General features: G+C 40.0%; 1 protein-coding gene across 2 annotated transcripts in view; it reads right to left on the bottom strand.

Moving 5' to 3' along the window:
* tspan4a (tetraspanin 4a) overlaps nucleotides 1-19,045 on the bottom strand; it is a 486,888-nt gene that overhangs the window by 103,317 nt on the left and 364,526 nt on the right. For both annotated transcript variants that reach the window (XM_028794888.2, XM_028794887.2), the window contains one exon: nucleotides 6,226-6,417. In XM_028794888.2, coding sequence (XP_028650721.1) covers nucleotides 6,226-6,417 — 192 coding nt within the window. The remainder of the gene's footprint in view (nucleotides 1-6,225; nucleotides 6,418-19,045) is intronic.

Consider the following 19,045-nt stretch of genomic DNA (forward strand, 5'->3'; position numbering starts at 1 on the left):
ATGTTACATAGATCTTAACTACTGCAGATTCAAAAAATAAGTAGAATCATTACCCTGAAAGCAGGGGTAATGTTTGCTGCTTTGTTTGGACCATGGTAAATTATAACTCCTAATAGCTAGCAAACAATCAAGGTAAGTATTGCTGCATATTGTTTCCTTATGTTTAAATGTAACTGTGCAAATATGACCCACATTTTTCAGAATCTTTTTTAATACAAAATCCATAAATAAGCTTTAAGATATCTTTCTCTCTCAAACCAATGCCCAGTTCTTCTCCCACTCTTAAATTTCACCCTGAACCAAGGAAAAAGTTTATATTTTTAAACAGAAAACTAAATCAGTTTGTTGTTCTGGGAAAACCAGAAAACCTAAATAATAGACTAAAGCCTAAATAAACAGATGATTACGTGTGTTTTGGGCTATCTTTGTTTCATATAGGAAGTTATGTTGATTTCCTCATGCAGTTCTAAAGGCCAGAAACCCAAGTAACAGAGAAAGGCAGAGAAAAGTAAGAGCTTTATCAGAAACCTCATTAACTATAGGCTTTGTCAAAAGAGAAGCCACTAATTTTCAAATAACAAACTCATTCCACTCTCCTACATTTATTGGCTATCCCAGCTTTCTTTTGCTGCAGAATATAAAATAGATAAAACCATGTTCATTATAAACATACTGGAAACTGGTTTTGATACAATATACTTTGAATTAGTATCTTGTCTGAATTTTTTACATGTTTAGTAAACCTTTAAATTTGAAAAAACTGAAAAATTAACATTTTATGTGATGAACTGTAATGGTAAAATTGTCCAGTTCAGAATAGTTTCATTCCTGTTGGTCTTTTCTAAGCACATTTTAAGTACCCAGGTATTGTTGATAGTCTGGAACAGATAATAAATTAAACATGAGATGAAGCAAAATCAGATAGGCAGAAGTCAAAAGTTAAGGACTGCCAAAATCAGCAAAGAAACAAAATGAATAGTCTTGAAGCATGAAACCAAAATCAGAACCTAAAACATACCTATTTGAATCTGGTTGCTACATTGCTGAGGGGGTAGCTTTGAGTGCAGTCACTGTCATATCATTACAAGAAAGAAATGTACCATCCTTTTTAAAAACAAAATATGCTGCATTCATAGGACTAGAGGAAGGTATAATAAACTATTAACAAGACTGTCACGAATATCCATCACCTTAATCTCTTGGCAATATAATAAACCCATCGCTTAGTTAACATTACACCAGATAACAGATTGGTCACACAATCATGAGGTGGCAAAATTGTAATTGTTGCTTAGAAAGGACATCCCCAACATCCTCTTAATGCTTATACATAGAAAAAATGATTTTATGAATGTGAAAATGCAAACATTCATGAAAACAACTCCTTTCCTGCACAGTTAATTTCTTGTTAGCCCAATCAATAACCAGACAATGCTTTTTAGCCACGGATAAACAAATCTTATTTTAGGTTTAGAAGAATGTAACAAAAAAATCTCATCTCCTCATAATGGAGAAAGCCTATTATTAACTGTATAGAAATACTAATGAATTTAATAATACCCTCCCCAATTGGACCCCATTGATACAACAAATCCACAAAGGCAGTTCCAAAGGTATTATGTCAGTTCCATACTAGAAGCAAATTCAGAACTAAAAAATTTAAGCATAAATAAACAAAAGCAAAAGTGTTTACGTACATCAATAAACAGGAAGCATTAAGTCTGTCCTTCAAAGGGATTTGATTATAAATGCCAGCCCACCAGTTTTTTAAAAATTAAAATGTATTGTCTCTCCAAACATGACCCTTGCTTAAAATTCTGGCAGTAAACTTTTTTCCAGGTTGATCAAAGATTGTAGAAAATTCCTTCAGAAAGTTGTTTCAGTTAAATTTTAATGGATGTTTGTATATAATGCCGACACCCATTCCAGACAGGGAACACTGAAAGCAAGCTTTGCTATGAGTAACACATCCTTGAAATTTATTTGCGTCACCTGCAAAGCCTTCAAGGTGGGGACTTGTGAGATTCAAGGACTTCTGCCGATGGTGTGCCACCAAGTACAGTCTAGTTTTTGTTTTAACTTAGTGACCTCATTAATTAACTGTTGAAATGTATATGCAAAGTTACACAGTTGCTCTTAATAATAGCTTGCTACTCTATTATTAACATGATTTCAGTTATCTTGGAGTCACTCATGACCTCTTGGTATTTCTGAGTTTAAAGTCCCTATAACTGTGTTTGTCAAGGGTTTTCTAATAATTCAAAATCATTGAAATGCAACTACCATAAAGGTATTCCAGAAATATTAGACTTGTTGTACAAGAAAAAAAACACAGTCCAAATATCTTTGTTTAATCTTCAGGAAAATCAATCTGTCTAGTTAGGAAGCATAAGTGATTGTGAATCAACTTTATCTGCTTTGGTGCAAATGAAAGTGACAACAGGTCCAATGGAGAAGCAAACAGTAAGACAATCCCCAAAAAGGGTATGGTTTTGCAGGTGGTGGCCACAGACAATTGCTCTCTTCTTGTCCTTCCTGATTGATTCTTCACTAGTTTTGCATTGTTGGTGTCTTTGTCACTACTGGTAGCATGAGGCGGCACCTGAAGCCAATTCAGGTTGTATAAGTAGTCCAGCTCCTCCAGGAGCATGGAGGGGACACCAAGAGATGGCCCATTACACAAGGTGTGCCAGACTACCATAGAAGGGCAGCAACCCAGCAGCAGGACTGTTATCTGCTCCTTTGTGCTAGGAGAAATAGGAGGAGCACTGGCAGAGCACTACAAAATGACCTATAGCTGGATACTGGGGTGCATGTTTCTCACCAGACTGTGAGAAACAGACTCCATGAGGGCCCATTGTCCTCTAGTAGGACCTGTGCTTACAGCCTATCACTGTACAGCTTGATTGGTATTCGCCAGAGAATACCACAATTTGCAGCATTTACAGGATTCGAACCGGCAACCTTCCGATTGCCAGTGCAGATCCCTAGCCTCAGAGCCACCACTCCACCACACTTACCTAAAGGCAGGACTAAATAGAGTTGATGAGCTGAGTGACTAGGATCTGAGATGATAGACTCAACACTTCTCAGACAGCAGATGAAGGAAATAGTCAGGAGCTGAGGAAGATCTGTGAGATGATTTGGGAGGCAATTCAAACAATTCTCTGAAGTAATTTGAGATGTTGGGATGTCAGGTTGCCATACCACGCAAAGTCATGCAACTTGTCAGAATGTTCTCAGTGGTACATTGGTAAAAGATAACTAATGTTTCAGTCCTCTCACCAAACCTCTTTAGCCTCTTCAGAATGACCAGCCTCAGCTGGGACTTCTTGAAGATGTAGGTTATGTGGAAAGAACATAAGAAGGATTTGGTGAGCTGGTCTCTAAAGAGCTAAAAGCTTCTAGCTGTCTCAACAGGAAAGTCATTGATGTAGAGTATAACTTCATTTTTTTTAATTCTTCAATAATCTTCTTTGTTTTTTCAATGTTCAGGAAGAGTCTGTTGTCAGAGTACCATATAAACAACACCTGAACTTCCTTCCTGTAGGTAACCTTTTCATTGCTGCCAATTAGGCTGGTTGCAGTGGTATTGTTGTCAAATCTGATGATGCTGTTATTGTCATATTTTGCCAAACAGAGTTAGGTAATGAGGCCTTTTAGCAATGGGCTAAGGCAGCACCCTTGCGGGACACCTGTATTAGAAACCACATGGATGAATGTCTAGTCCGTACTATCACTGTCTGGGGCCTTTTTGATGGGAAGCAAAATACTCAGCTGGAGATTTAAACTGCACATGCCAAGATCTCTGAGCTTTATGTTTATATGTACTAATGGTGCTAAAAGTGGACCTGTAGTTAATAAACAGCATCCTAACATAGGTGTTATTTTTTCTTTTTTTTTCCAGATGCAATGTGCAGGGCAAAGGAAATGGCAGCATCCACAAATTTGGTTTGCTGGAATGCAAACTATGATTGATATTATGTAGTAAAAATATACTGATTGATGTACTGTAGAATAGGATCAACTTTTTCAGACATTTCATTACTATGGAGGTTAAAACAGCTTGATGGTAGTCATTCAGGCAAGAAACACCATTGCTTTAGAACAGGCACAAGTGTAGTTTTCTTAAAACACAGCAGCACTGTGCTTAAAGATAGGGCAAGTTCAATTTGTCAGTATACACTTGCAACAATTGGGTAGTGTATGCCTTTAGAACCCAAAATGAAATGTTATCTGGGCTGGTGGCTTTGTGTTTTTGCCTGTTCTAGTGTTTACACATCTCAGCCACTGACAGTTGCAAAGCGATGTCACCTACTGGAATCGCCATTCCTCTAAGCTGCTTTGCACAAAACAAGAATTAAAGTTATTTAACATGTCTAGGAGCAAGGCAGGGATGTGTCTTTCAGCACAACTGGTGATGTACAGTAATCCATTACAGCCTGCAGTCCTTTCCACAAATGATGTGGGTTTGTGCTACCACTTTCATTTTCCAGCTCATTTTAATACTGTACCCTGGCTGCTTTCGTAATTCTTATTTGGAATTCTTGTAGCTGACTGAACCATTAGAAATGAAAGCAGCAGTCTGCTCCCTTTAAGTATAACCAAACAGCAATGTTTACTCAAGGATTTTGGTTAGGATAAGAAATGGACAAACCGGGAAGGGAAATATATGGCTATGCAAAACCTGACATAATTTGTCAATATGTTGGCATCTTAGTCCAAAGTCACAGAATAAGAATCTTTGGAGAGGGATGAGTTGGTTGAGTCCAGGTAGTCCTGAAGTTTGTTTTCATATTTCAGTGTCTAGCACTTTACTTTTCTCACTCCTGGCTGTAAGCACATCAGTTTCTGCTTATAGGGATGGAGCAAAAACACCAACACATGATCAGATTTGCCAAAAACAGAATGGACTTGTAGGTGCCTCTGACTATGGTAGAACATAGACTGATAGCATGAATGAATAGTCCTGAAGAACAGTCTTCAAACACAAAGTCAAAGTTAGAAACTGAAATGAACCTTTCCATTTGAATGTGGAAGCTAAACTACTGAGAATCAGAACGACAAAAGTTTTATCCACTGAAAGATAACTTTGCATGTGGTTGCTGCTATATTCATTAACTTGTGTTATGCTATCAATACAAAAACCAAATACCAATGCTGAATTTACATTAAACAAAGTATTAAAAGGATAAAGAAAATCTATATACTAATTACAAAACTGTCAGAACATAAGTAAAAAAAGAAGAAGTGAAAATCATAACACATTTATAATTTTGTTTCTTGCAGAGTACCTACTGATCTATCTAATTTAGTCAATATTTACTACAATATTTATTATATATCAGTCTGAAACATTATTATTACATTAAATGTGACAATGTTTATGAAAGAGCTAAACTATACACAAAACAATACAGCTTAGACCTTCTTTGGCAATATTTGTTACATTTTAGCTAAAGTTTGGGTTTGTTAATAAAGTTCACTTAAACAGTTGTTCTTTAATGTATACATTTACATGCTAAATTAATATTAAGGTTGCAGTTTTGTTTCTAAATCTGTGTAAGTGCTGAAATTTAATGGTCTGGGAAGAATGCTCTTTGAAAAAAATAATAAGACTTTAGGAATAATGAAAATTAATCTGACCAAAAGAGAAACTGTTCATTATCTTTATCCTTTTTAATATTTTGGAGACTTGAACACGAAAGCTTTCAGCTACAAAGTAAAGCACCAGTGAGTTAAAATAATTCATAAGCATTTAAATACTTAACTGTTCAAGAAATACAGAAGAGCTCTGATTTTCCTGAATAATAAATGAAGACTGTTGATAGTTCCTGGCACCCTGTCAAATTTGACACGAAGAGTAATTTTGACATGTAGTATCAGAAGCTCATTAAAAAGGCTACTGGAAATTTTTGTTAGGAAGGACAAAAACATATTTTTATAATGCCAATGAAAGATTTAAGAGAAGGAAAAAACATCAATTACATGGCTGTTGTTCTTACTTGCAACTTTAAAAGGCTGAAACAATTCTGAACAACATGATCAGACAGCATGATTGAACAGGCCAGTGAGGCATTTACATAAACACATATTTGCATATCAGGCGTGCTTCACTTTCTAACAGAATATTACAGATGCAGCCAATATATGATTAACAGCATAAAATGTCTGTGCACTGGGATAGAAACAGTGGTTTTGAAGATATAACATTAAAAGACTTACACTCAAGAGTAGGCACTTGTGCTCCTTGATGGCCCCAATGCAGCCCAGGAATCCAACCACCATAATAAGACACCCTGCTGCGATGAGAAGGTTGGCTGCTGAAAGGGAAGGGAAGGATGTTGACAGTGTGGCAAAGTTCCCTTGGGTGACTGCTAACCAGATACCGACTCCTAATATTCCACATCCTCCAAGCTGAAACAAAAAAAAAGATGAAAGTGAGGCCTTTGAACACACAATATATAGTACAAAGTACACAATAGAGTGATGACAAGTGCTCAGGTAAAATGCAAGTACCGGTATATATTTTAGAAATTATTAAAAACAGAATTAGTATACATAAATACACAGATTTTTTTTAACCATGCAGGAAAACAAAGTAGTTTGAAACTGACATAAATGGAAGTCAACAATACCTGTTCATTACTTAATTATTGAACTATATCCAGTTGACAACTGAGGAGAGGAAAACCAAAACTCAGTCAGACTCATCTCTGCAGAAAATAAACCTCTGGAGCCCTGGAGACCTTGGCCATCTAGCCGCTCACTCCCTCCTGGGTATTCCACAATAAAGACTGTTTGATGCTTATGCTATTAAAAGCAGTCATGTAGAAACCTACTAATTATGTTAATGGACAATTAAGAGAAAGAATGGTCATGGCTAAAGAACAAAGTGACTTTGAACATCATCTGGGACTCGGGATCTTTGTGAGTGAATTATCAGGGACACAATTCTCACAATAGGCTCTTGAAGCCCTTGGACCAGGATATAACATGATAAAAAACCCAAGGTGGCATAGGTCCATTCATTTTCTTTTTGGAAACATTTAGCTTCTTGCACATAACCTATAAAATATCTGAAAAAAAGTATTGCAGTTACATATATTTTCTATTTTTTTTAGAAAACATACACACACTATATTTCATTCTGAAGCAACACATCTTTTGTAAGTACATAGTATAAATATGTACTCATTCAAACCCTTTGTTATTAATTATTGTTCATGCCAGTCCTTGAAACAATTGCATTTACTACTAGATTCTAAGAGACCTTACATTTTCTACAATAGATTGGAGTTTTTGTGAAACAATTCATACATCTTCTCCTGTGTTCTATTGCAGCCAGCTACAGAAGTTCACTGCATTATTTATTTATTTATTTTGATGGTGTTGCTTTCTTCTTGCATTTCACATCTGGAGTAAACTCAGTACATACAGTACATCCATTTTCATACCAGCTTTTTCCCCCGCTGGGTTACAGAGATGGGGAAAATGCCTTATTTGATAGTCCTGGGCACATGGCAGGGAACAGACAGCCATGAGCACAGAGCTTGTCATACTGACACATACACCTAAACCAGTGCTTCTCAGTCACCTTTGAGTCACAGGTGGCAGCTGCTGGGTCGTAAGCACAAGACTTGCTCACAGTATAATCCGCCCCCGCCATTATGCTAACATCTAATACAACTAATACAACTCAGTTTTTTGTTCTAATACACATGTGTGATTTATTTTATTGAGTTTGTATTATTGAATAAAAGCAAACTTGTTTCATTGATTTGTTACAGAATCAAATCAAATGTATGTTCTTATTATTTAACAACAATAGTAGCAGCCCAAAACTCAAAGCAGGAAGGACCCAGATCAAACTGGCAATGTCTTGATTACCGAGCAGCAGTTCTTATCCCTGCACCAGTGTAGCAGATACCTGTGAGACTGCCACGTTTCCACTGTGAAAGACTCAAACCCACACGTGGATGCAGACATCTTTACTTCGTATTGATTGATATTTGGGCTTCAGTTTTCACAAACTGACAGCAACATGTACATTGAACAATTTCTTTTTCTTCAGTTATATTCTTGAATAAAAGCACACTTGTTTTGTTATACCTTTTGCGAAAGTGTTTATTTGATATTTGGACTTCAATCTTCATGCATTTTACACTTCAACATTTTGCCTTGATTACTATAACTTATGGTCCTCTCACCTCTATTTTGTGTGAATGTTTTTGTCAGACACAGTTCCCGCACTCTTAGCTCTTATAAATTTTTATGTTTTCCTCACTTTAAGTTCTCAATAAAAGAAGACTTATTATGTCTAAATCCTATTGAAGAATTTCATCCCGAAGGGTTATCAACAGAAGAAATGAGTACACGGGCAATCCTAGCACAGAGAAACGATGAAGTCAAAAAAATTAATATGAAAATTGCTGATCGGTTACATAGCAAATTGGTTAAATGTGTATCAATAGACTATACTGAAACAGTTGGTGGTGATGGTGCATAAAATGAAAACATCAACTTACAATATCCCGTAGGATATCTACAATCGTTAACACCGTCCAGTCATCCACCGGCCAAATTACTGTTGAAAGAAGGATGTATTGTAATGTTACTGTGTAATTTATGTGCAGTATGAGAGATGGGCTATGTAATAGGACAAGATTAGATGTATTTAAAATTGGTTGAACAATTCTGACATGCAAAATTTTAACAGGCGACAAGCAAGGTAATATAGTACATCTTCCATGGATAACATTAGACAGAAAAGGAGATCTTGATATGCCATTCGTATTAAAACGTTTACAGTTTCCCATTAGAATAGCTTTTGCTATGACAATTAACAAATCACAGGGACAAAAATTCGAAAAAGTCGGTTTATTTATTAGAGAGAAAGAAACAATATTCACTCATGGGCAGTTATACGTTGTGTTGTGATGATGTAACTCCAAACACTGAATCAAAATTCAATATTGACGAAAAGTTAATTCCAAATATTGTTTTTACCGAAGTTTTACAGTAAAAGTGTAAGATTAAAAAGTATTTGCGTATTAATTTCAATGCCAAACAGAATGAAAATGTGTAACGCAATGAATACCTCTAACGCAACATGAAACATACTATTTGTTTTACTGTTTTTTACTATGGTTAATTATTTGCTGTAATTTAAAATAGTTCCGTCTATTATGCATATGTAACAATTCCCATGAAAATAACAATCTGTTTAAATTGTACATTCGCTTCTCCATACGCGAGCGTCAGAGCTGTTAAGTGGCTAGCACGTAGCGCCCGCCCGGGGCAAAGCGAGGAGGGGGCAGAGCCTCAGAGTATTTCAAATAACTATATATTATTTTCCTTTGTAATTCCAGATATTTCACTCCCAGATAAACAGATTTCAGCTGTGAGAATATTGTGTCTGACTTCAGCTGTCTCTGTGGGGGATGAGATAGCAGGCTGCCTGCCTGTGGCCAACTGACACATTTGCAAAACAAAGGGGCTATCGGTGTGTAATTAATATTGTAAGGAGGAAGTAAAATTAAGGTGGCCCAGTATTACGAATATTTTCACAGGCTTCAAGGATTCTAGTGTTAAAAAAGACACACAACACAATTCTTAAGGCTGTTCTTCTCCAAGCAAGCTTCATCTGTTTCCTCCTGATTCTGGATTGCCAAGATATAGGAACCTGCTCCTTTTATGTAAAACCCAGGAGCACTTCCCATGTCCTGTTACTGTGGCTTGGGAGTACTTCTGTGTACCTAAATTCCCTCAGCACTCCCTGGCAGTACCCACGAGACCCCACATGACTACCCATAAGAACTACAATTCCCAATATGCCCTGTGGATCTCGTAGCGGTACCAAAGCCCAGGAGGGCTGACACCTTTGGTATTGGGGGACACAATGTCCTGAATAAATAGTTTTCCCCTGTCCTTCCATGCTATTGGCATCCCTGCCAGGTATGTATCCCAGTTATGCTCCACCCGGGATTCCAATCTCATTGTGCTGTCTCACAAGTGTTAAAAATAAATAAAAATAAATAAATAAGGATACTTTTTTCAAAATATAAGATATCAGCTGGGCGGCAAGGTGGTGCAGTGGTAGCGCTGCTGCCTTGCAGTAAGGAGACCTGGGTTCACTTCCTGGGTCCTCCCTGGGTGGAGTTTGCATGTTCTCCCCATGTCTGCATGGGTTTCCTCCGGGTGCTCCGGTTTCCTCCCATGAAGGTTAAGTACATTGACAATTCTAAATTGTCCCTAGTGTGTGCTTGGTGTGTGTGTGTGTGTGTGTGTGTGTGTGTGTGTGCCCTGTGGTGGGCTGGCACTCTGCCTGGGGATTTGTTCCTGCCTTGCACCCTGTGTTGGCTGGGATTGGCTCCAACAGACCCCTGTGACCCTGTGTTAGGATATAGCGGGTTGGATAATGGATGGATGGATGGAAGGTATCAGCTTCCCCCTTGAAGGTTCAAGTGGTAACAAAAATGCATTTACTAACTTAAACTGCCTGACTTTGTCTTGGGAACTCGCAACAGTCCTGTTCATAATGCACTAAATTTCAGTATCTCAATTCCCAGCCCAATCATCAACTCTGTGCAGACAGCACATTCTCTCCATATTTGCTTTTTCATGTACAGTACATCCATTTCCTCCTGCATCCTAAAGATGTCTGTCATTGATATGATTAATCTGATTAGTTCGTTAGACCTGTTTGTTTGTGTGAATTGTATTCAAATGATGTTCAGATCCTGCTGAGAATACAGTGCCTATAAAAAGTATTCACCTCCTTGGAAGTTTTCACATTTTATTATTATAAAACATTGAAATCACAGTGTATTTAACTTTTTGAACTTAGTTAAAAGAAAAAAACTCATTAATGCCAAAGTGAAACTAAATAACTGATCAAACGACTATTAGCCCCTTTCAAGTCTATAGATGAACCTTTGGTAGTCATGGGCAGCCTTGAGTCTATGCAAACAGTTCTCTTTCTCTACCAGATGTGCACATCAGGACAGTGCAATTTTTTCCATTCTTCTTTACAAAACTGCTTAAGTTCTGTCATGTTTCATGGGGATAATGAGTGACCAGCCACAAATACTCAGATGGATTGAGATCTGGACTCTGCCACTCCAGGACATTAATATTGTTTTTAAGCTGTTCCTGTTTCGCTATGGCTTTATGATCAGATTTTCCTCCAGGACTTCTCTGCAATATACTGCATTTGTTTCCCCTCCAACCTCACAAGCCTTCCAGGGCCTGGTGTATAGAAACATCCCCACAGCATGATACTGCCACCACCATACTTAATAGTGGGAGTGGTGTGTTTTGATAATGTACAGTGTTTGGCTTATGTCAAACATGGCATTTAGCTTGATAGCCCAAAGCTTAGTTTAGGTCTCAAAAGACTACAGGACCATCTTCCAGTTGACTTCAGAGCCTCCCATTTTCATATCTCCTTTCCTACTTTGTCTCTTTTACAATTAGACCCTGTCTTCTAGTTAATCCAAATTAGCATCACAGTTCCAGAAACTCTCCTGGAAACAATAGGTGAAAGGCAGGAATTATCCCTGGGTTTACATATGTCATACTAATGTAATGCACACATCCTTGACAGCATTGGAGGAGTATCAGTCACAGTCTTTAATTTTAGAATAGATACTTCTTTTAGCAAGATAAAACCCCAGAACATGCACCTACTATCCAAGCAGTAAATGGCTTAAAACAAAAATATTATGTGGCCCAGTAAGAATATGTGGCAGAAGCCAAAAAATGCTGTTGACCAGCTTAAAATTTGTAGAGCAATGTTACAGAGAAAAATGGTACAGGGTGAGCCAAAATGAAGTACCACATTTCTTAATGTCATTGTGCGAGGTAGCCGAGAGGGTTTGGAATGGGGGTCCTTTGATAGGTGACCTTGTAGTTTTATGTCGGCAACATGCCTTGGTTCGGTGCACACTGTGATTTTGCTGTCAAAGCGTTCTTCAAAAACAACATTTCCATCATCACTAGGCAACATGCCTTCCGAACAGACTTCAGCATTCCTCCTAACGGTGACATCCCAAATCGGAAAAACATTCTTCAGTGTGTGGCTAAATTTAGACAGACAGGTACAATACTGAACAGAAAATCTCCAGGCTGTTCTCAGACTGTACAGACACCTGAAAACATCCAAGCTGTAAGGACATCAATTTTGCAGTCTCCTGACGTTCAGCGAGCAAACATGCTTCTGTCTTAGGCATTTCTAACACGTCTTTGAGGAGGATTTTGCATGAGGACCTTAATTTTCATCCATACAAAATGACGGTAGTGCACAAACTCACTGAGAAAGAAACTGGGAGAGTCGCAAACCTTTCATCAAGATGCCATCGTCATGTGCACTAGGCACATTTCCATTTGAATGGTTGTGTAAATAAGGAAAACTTTTGCTATTGGGCTGAAACCAATCCCCTTGAACTTCATCAGAGATGCCTGCACATTAAGTGTGTTACAGTTTGGTGCAGCATTGTAGAATTTGGCATTGTAGGCCCTTACTTTTTTGAGGAGGACAAAGCAACGGTCAGTGTCACTTCAGAATGTTAGATTGAAATGCCACAGAACTTTTTGCTGCCCCAACTGTAAGAAATGGATGTGGTGGATGCCTGATTTCAACAGGATGGAGCAACAGCTCATATGGTGCAGAAATCCATGCAAGTGTTGTGGGAGATGTTTCCGGGGAGGTTGATCTCCCTGCGCGGCGATGTCAGGTGGCCTTCACGTTCACCTGATCCGCTCCATGTGATTTCTTCTTGTGGGGCTATCTCAAGTTGAAGGTATACACACACTGACCTCAAAACTTTGAAGCCCTAAAGGATGTTACTCGCCACGAAATCGCTGCTATTCCCGTTGAAATGGCCGAACAAGTCATGCGAACGTTCAGAAATCGTCTCGAAGAGTATATTGCAAATGATCGCCGCCACCTTAAAGACATCATTTTTAAAACACAGTGAAAAAATGTATTTTGTATACCCTTTCTTGTGTCGTAATGAAATTTATTTTATCTTGTAGCGTTTCTGAAGAATAAACATTTGAAATGTGGTACTTCTTTTTGGCTCACCCTGTATAAAATTGCACAGTCCAGATGTTTGAATAAACTAGAGACATTCTTAAAGGCTCATGGCTTTAATTTCAGCCATCAATGTGACTCTACCTAAAATTAACTAAAGAGGGTTGTATATGCAGCCACATGTTTTCTATTATTTATAAATTAATCAGAGTACATGTTAATCCATAACATAAATGAAATTCCTTATGAAATACATAAACCTTTCAATTGTAGCACATTGAAATGTAAAGAAACCCAAAGTGGTTGAATATGCAAAGTCTTAGTTTGGATGAATTAGATTCAACTAGTTTTGAATAATAAATTAATTTTATGCACATTTCCAGCCACTGGATTCAATTGATGTACAGTAGGTGTCTGCCTTCATTACTGTATATTAATCCTAAAAAATTCCACCCATTTCAAATCATATTATGAATTACACCCTTCACTACTTAGAATACTCATTACCCATTTTTATTTCCTAAGAGAATGAGAATATGTAACACAACAAAGAATCTTTCCCTTTGACAGAACCTCATGAATTTTAATCAGTAATCTATTTTTCCATAACATATTATTTTTTGTATAATGCTGTAATGAAGACATAATCCATCCAGGGTTGGTTCCCATCATGCATCTAGTACTGCCACAGTAGACTCTGGTCTCACACAACCCTAAAGTGGATTAGGCAGGTTTAAGAATGTATTTATGTATTAATTTTATTTTACAAGATCTTAAAAAAGAACATTCAGTCTGGAATGCTATCTCGGCAGGCAAGTTTTCTATTTGTATTATCATACATGATTTAGGTACAGGGCAGATAAGCCCACCTCTTGCCAGGAAGTCCCAGGGTACATGTATGTGGAGTGCTCAACCTGATAGCAAGAAGTATTCCTACTGCTAAAAAAGACAGGTTTTTGAGAGACAGTTTACAAATTTTGTTCAAGAAGATATGCATATTCTGCATTCTATATGGGGCACACTCTCACAACTCCTAATAACAAATGACAGTGGCACAGAAAGCAAAACATAAGAGTTTCAGGTTCACAGTGGAGAAAGCAAAAACAGGCTTCCATCAAGCAGTGAGAGTCAACTCCAATATGCAGTGATGATTTTATATGTTTAGTAGTTTTCAAAAGGTTCACATAATGAAAAAGTTGCTTAACTGTCTGTCAAATCACCCTGCAAACATAAGCAAAATGAAAACATAAAATAACAGAGGGAATACCTTCAAAACGAACATACTTATTAAGAAAAACACGGAGGAATCTAACAAATATAGCACATACAGCACTTGAATACAATAATATTAAACAATGTAGTAAACAATTTCAAACAACAGCAATTGTTCCTACCAAGTCACTACAAAATAGTTTTAGATTTTCACTTTAGTAGTGGAATAGAGTAGAAACCAAACTAAGTGGGTGTATCAGCATAGTAAATCATTCAAATAACAGCAGTTATCAAATTGAGATTTGACCAGTGTCTCAAAAAGCAATGTGAACCATAAGGTAGTGATGTAGAACACCTAAGGCAGCTGCCTAGTATTTTAAGAGAAATCCCCTTAAGTCAGGGCAAAACCCCCACTACATTAATTAAAAGAACATTCTGAATTACATTAACTAAGCTGTAATATTACCTTCCAACTTGACTGAGATATAAACCATCTCAAGAAATACCAAACTGCTAGTCCAGTCTGCTGCATAAATCCTTAAAACTAACACTTTTCAACAAAATAACAAGAAACCGTGTGCTTCAATGAAGCTCTAAGCATATTGCTTTTGTGGTTAGAAATCTTAAACCTTATCAAATGCATTGCTTATCTCAATACAATAGTGTGGCCACGGACAAAGTAATATATAAACCACTCCTTCAATCCCACAGTCAGAACGACGGTTACTGTAAATACTGCCATATATAGTGTCAATTAAAAACTGTTAAAAACTGAAAACAGTTAGAGCAAACAAGGAAAATTACCTGTAGATAAAACAGAAGCCAGGAATACCAAGTATGATTAGCTAAATGATCATTAATGTTGTATCCTAAATATATATATATATATATATATATATATATATATATGGTTGAAATAGTTTACTGTCAAATAATGCAAAGAGTATGCAACACGTGTTTCGCCCTAATTCTGGGCTCATCAGGCGTCAGATTGTGACACAGACTACGAATGCAATGAATATATATATATATATATATATATATATATATATATATATATATATATATATATATATATATATATATCCATCCATCCATCCTCTTCCGCTTCATCCGAGGTCGGGTCGCGGGGGCAGCAGCTTGAGCAGAGATACCCAGATCCCCAGCCACTACTTCTAGCACTTCCAGGAGAATCCTGAGGCGTTCCCAGGCCAGCTGGGAGACATACTCCCTCCAGCGTGTCCTGGGTCTTCCCTGGGGCCTCCCCCCGGTTGGACGTGCCCGGAACACCTCACCAGGGAGGCGTCCAGGAGGCATCCTGATCAGATGCCCGAGCCACGTCATCTGACTCCTCTCGATGTAGAGGAGCAGCGGCTCTACTCTGAGCCCCTCCCGGATGACTGAGCTTCTCACCCTATCTTTAAGGGAGAGCCCAATCACCCTGCAGAGGAAACTCATTTCAGCCGCTTGTATTCGCGATCTCGTTCTTTCGGTCACTACCCATAGCTCATGACCATAGGTGAGGGTAGGAACATAGATCGACTGGTAAATTGAGAGCTTTGCCTTACGGCTCAGCTCCTTTATCACCACGACAGACAGATGCAGAGCCCGCATCACTGTGGACGCTGCACCGATCCGCCTGTCGATCTCACGCTCCATTCTTCCCTCACTCGTGAACAAGACCCTGAGATAATTGAACTCCTCCACTTGAGGCAGGATCTCGCTACCAACCCTGAGAGGGCACTCCATCCTTTTCTGGCTGAGGACCATGGTCTCGGATTTGGAGGTGCTGATTCCCATCCCAGCCGCTCCACACTCAGCTGCGAACAGATCCAGAGAGAGTTGAAGATCACGGCCTGATGAAGCAAACAGGACAACATCATCTGCAAAAAGCAGTGACCCAATCCTGAGTCCACCAAACCAGACCCTCTCAACACCCTGGCTGCGCCTAGAAATTCTGTCCATAAAAGTTATGAACAGAATCGGTGACAAAGGGCAGCCCTGGCGGAGTCCAACTCTCATTGGAAACGGGTTCGACTTACTGCCGGCAATGTGGACCAAGCTCTGACACCGGTTGTACAGAGACCTAACAGCCCTTATCAAGGGGTCCGGTACCCCATACTCCCGGAGCACCCCCCACAGGATTCCCCGAGGGACATGGTCGAACGCCTTTTCCAAGTCCACAAAACACATGTAGACTGGTTGGGCAAACTCCCATGCACCCTCCGGGACTCTACTAAGGGTGTAGAGCTGGTCCACTGTTCCGCGACCAGGACAAAAACCACACTGTTCCTCCTGAATCCGAGGTTCGACTATCCGACGGACCCTTCTCTCCAGAACCCCCGAATAGACTTCTCCAGGGAGGCTGAGGAGTGTGATCCATCTGTAGTTGGAGCACACCCTCCGGTCCCCCTTCTTAAAGAGGGGGACCACCACCCCGGTCTGCCAATCCAGAGGCACTGTCCCTGATGTCCATGCGATGTTGCAGAGACGTGTCAACCAAGACAGCCCTACAACATCCAGAGCCTTGAGGAACTCCGGGCGTATCTCATCCACCCCCGGGGCCCTGCCACCAAGGAGTTTTTTGACCACCTCGGTGACCTCAGTCCCAGAGATGGGGGAGCCCACCTCCGAGTCCCCAGGCTCTGCTTGCTCATTGGAAGGCATGTTAGTGGGATTGAGGAGGTCTTCGAAGTACTGCCCCCACCGACCCACAACGTCCCAAGTCGAGGTCAGCAGCACACCATCCCCACCATATACAGTGTTGACACTGCACTGCTTCCCCCTCCTGAGACGCCGGACGGTGGACCAGAATCTCCTCGAAGCCATCCGAAAGTCGTTCTCCATGGCCTCCCCAAACTCCTCCCACGCCCGAGTTTTTGCCTCAGCAACCACCGAAGCTGCATTCCGCTTGGCCTGCCGGTACCTATTAGCTGCCTCCAGAGTCCCACAGGACAAAAGGGACCGGTAGGACTCCTTCAGCTTGACAGCATCCCTCACCGCTGGTGTCCACCAACGGGTTCGGGGATTGCCGCCACGACAGGCACCGACCACCTTACGGCCACAGCTCCGATCAGCCGTCTCAACAATAGAGGCATGGAACATGGCCCATTCGGACTCAATGTCCCCCACCTCCCTCGGGACGTGGTCGAAGTTCTGCCGGAGGTGGGAGTTGAAGCTACTTCTGACAGGGGGCTCTGCCAGACATTCCCAGCAGACCCTCACAACACGTTTGGGCCTACCAGGCCTGACCGGCATCCTCCCCCACCATCGAAGCCAACTCACCACCAGGTGGTGATCAGTTGACAACTCCACCCCTCTCTTCACCCGAGTGTCCAAGACATGTGGCCGCAAGTCCGACGACACGACCACAAAGTCGATCATCGAACTGAGGCCTAGGGTGTCCTGGTGCCAAGTGCACATATGAACACCCCTATGCTTGAACATTGTGTTTGCTATGGACAATCCGTGACGAGCACAGAAGTCCAATAACAAAACACCACTCGGGTTCAGATCGGGGGGGCCATTCCTCCCAATCACGCCCTTCCAGGTTTCACTGTCATCGCCCACGTGAGCATTGAAGTCTCCCAGCAGTACGAGGGAGTCCCCAGAAGGTATGCCCTCTAGCACCCCCTCCAGGGACTCCAAAAAGGGTGGGTACTCCAAACTGCTGTTTGGAGCATACGCACAAACAACAGTTAGGGCCCGTCCCCCCACCTGAAGGCAGAGAGAGGCTACCATCTCGTCCACTGGGGTAAACCCCAATGTACAGGCTCCAAGTCGGGGAGCAATAAGTATGCCCACACCCGCTCGGCACCTCTCACCGGGGGCAACTCCAGAGTGGTAGAGAGTCCAGCCCCTCTCAAGGAGATTGGTTCCAGAGTCCAAGCTGTGCGTCGAGGTGAGCCCAACTATATCTAGCCGGAACCTCTCAACTTCGCGCACTAGCTCAGGCTCCTTCCCCTTCAGAGAGGTGACATTCCACGTCCCAAGAGCCAGCTTCTGTAGCCGAGGATATATATATATATATATATATATATATATATATATAAATATAAATATATATATATATATATATATATATATATATATATATATATATATATATAAATATATATATAAAATAAATAAAATAAAAATATATCTATGTAACAGGAAGCATGTTACACAATCACTTCCAGGACTAGCTGAAGGTTTTGAAAGTCTTGGTCATCAGACTAGATTGCCATGTTAGAAGTGCTCAAGATTTCTGCCTTTCTGACATCTTCAGAAAGGCCTTAAAAGAACCAGACTATAAAACAGCTTGTGGGACTTCTGTCCTCTTTAAAGGACAACTGGTCTTCACTGTTTACTTTGTGCTGCCTCAGAGTCATATGGTGGTCTTTCTTTCCAGCTGGTGCCTTCATAAGCATTTTTTTTTCTTGTTGCAATTGAATGTACTTAGATTACCAGTGTCAGGCCTTACTCCTATCCTGTCCTAGCTTATTGGCATCTGCCTCAGGCAGATCTTTGCTAGCTATGACCCTCTTCATAGTATTAAATGTCATTATTTAGCTAAATACAACACCCTCCTCAAGGTGGTGAGACCTAGCCTGTTAAAGTGGCCTGCATCCAAGAACTTAACCAAGTTTCAAAAACAAAGTGTACTGTCACTTACTCTACCTGCAGAAATAGAGATTCTTTAAACTTTTTATTTTAGAACCTTACTGACTTGACAACAGAATGAGCTACTGCAGTTTAATTCATATATTCACTTGTTGAACACATAGGAATTTAATATTTGCTTGCATAATAGTT

The sequence above is a fragment of the Erpetoichthys calabaricus genome, chromosome 2 (assembly GCF_900747795.2).
Source record: "Erpetoichthys calabaricus chromosome 2, fErpCal1.3, whole genome shotgun sequence".
Lineage (NCBI taxonomy): Eukaryota > Metazoa > Chordata > Cladistia > Polypteriformes > Polypteridae > Erpetoichthys > Erpetoichthys calabaricus.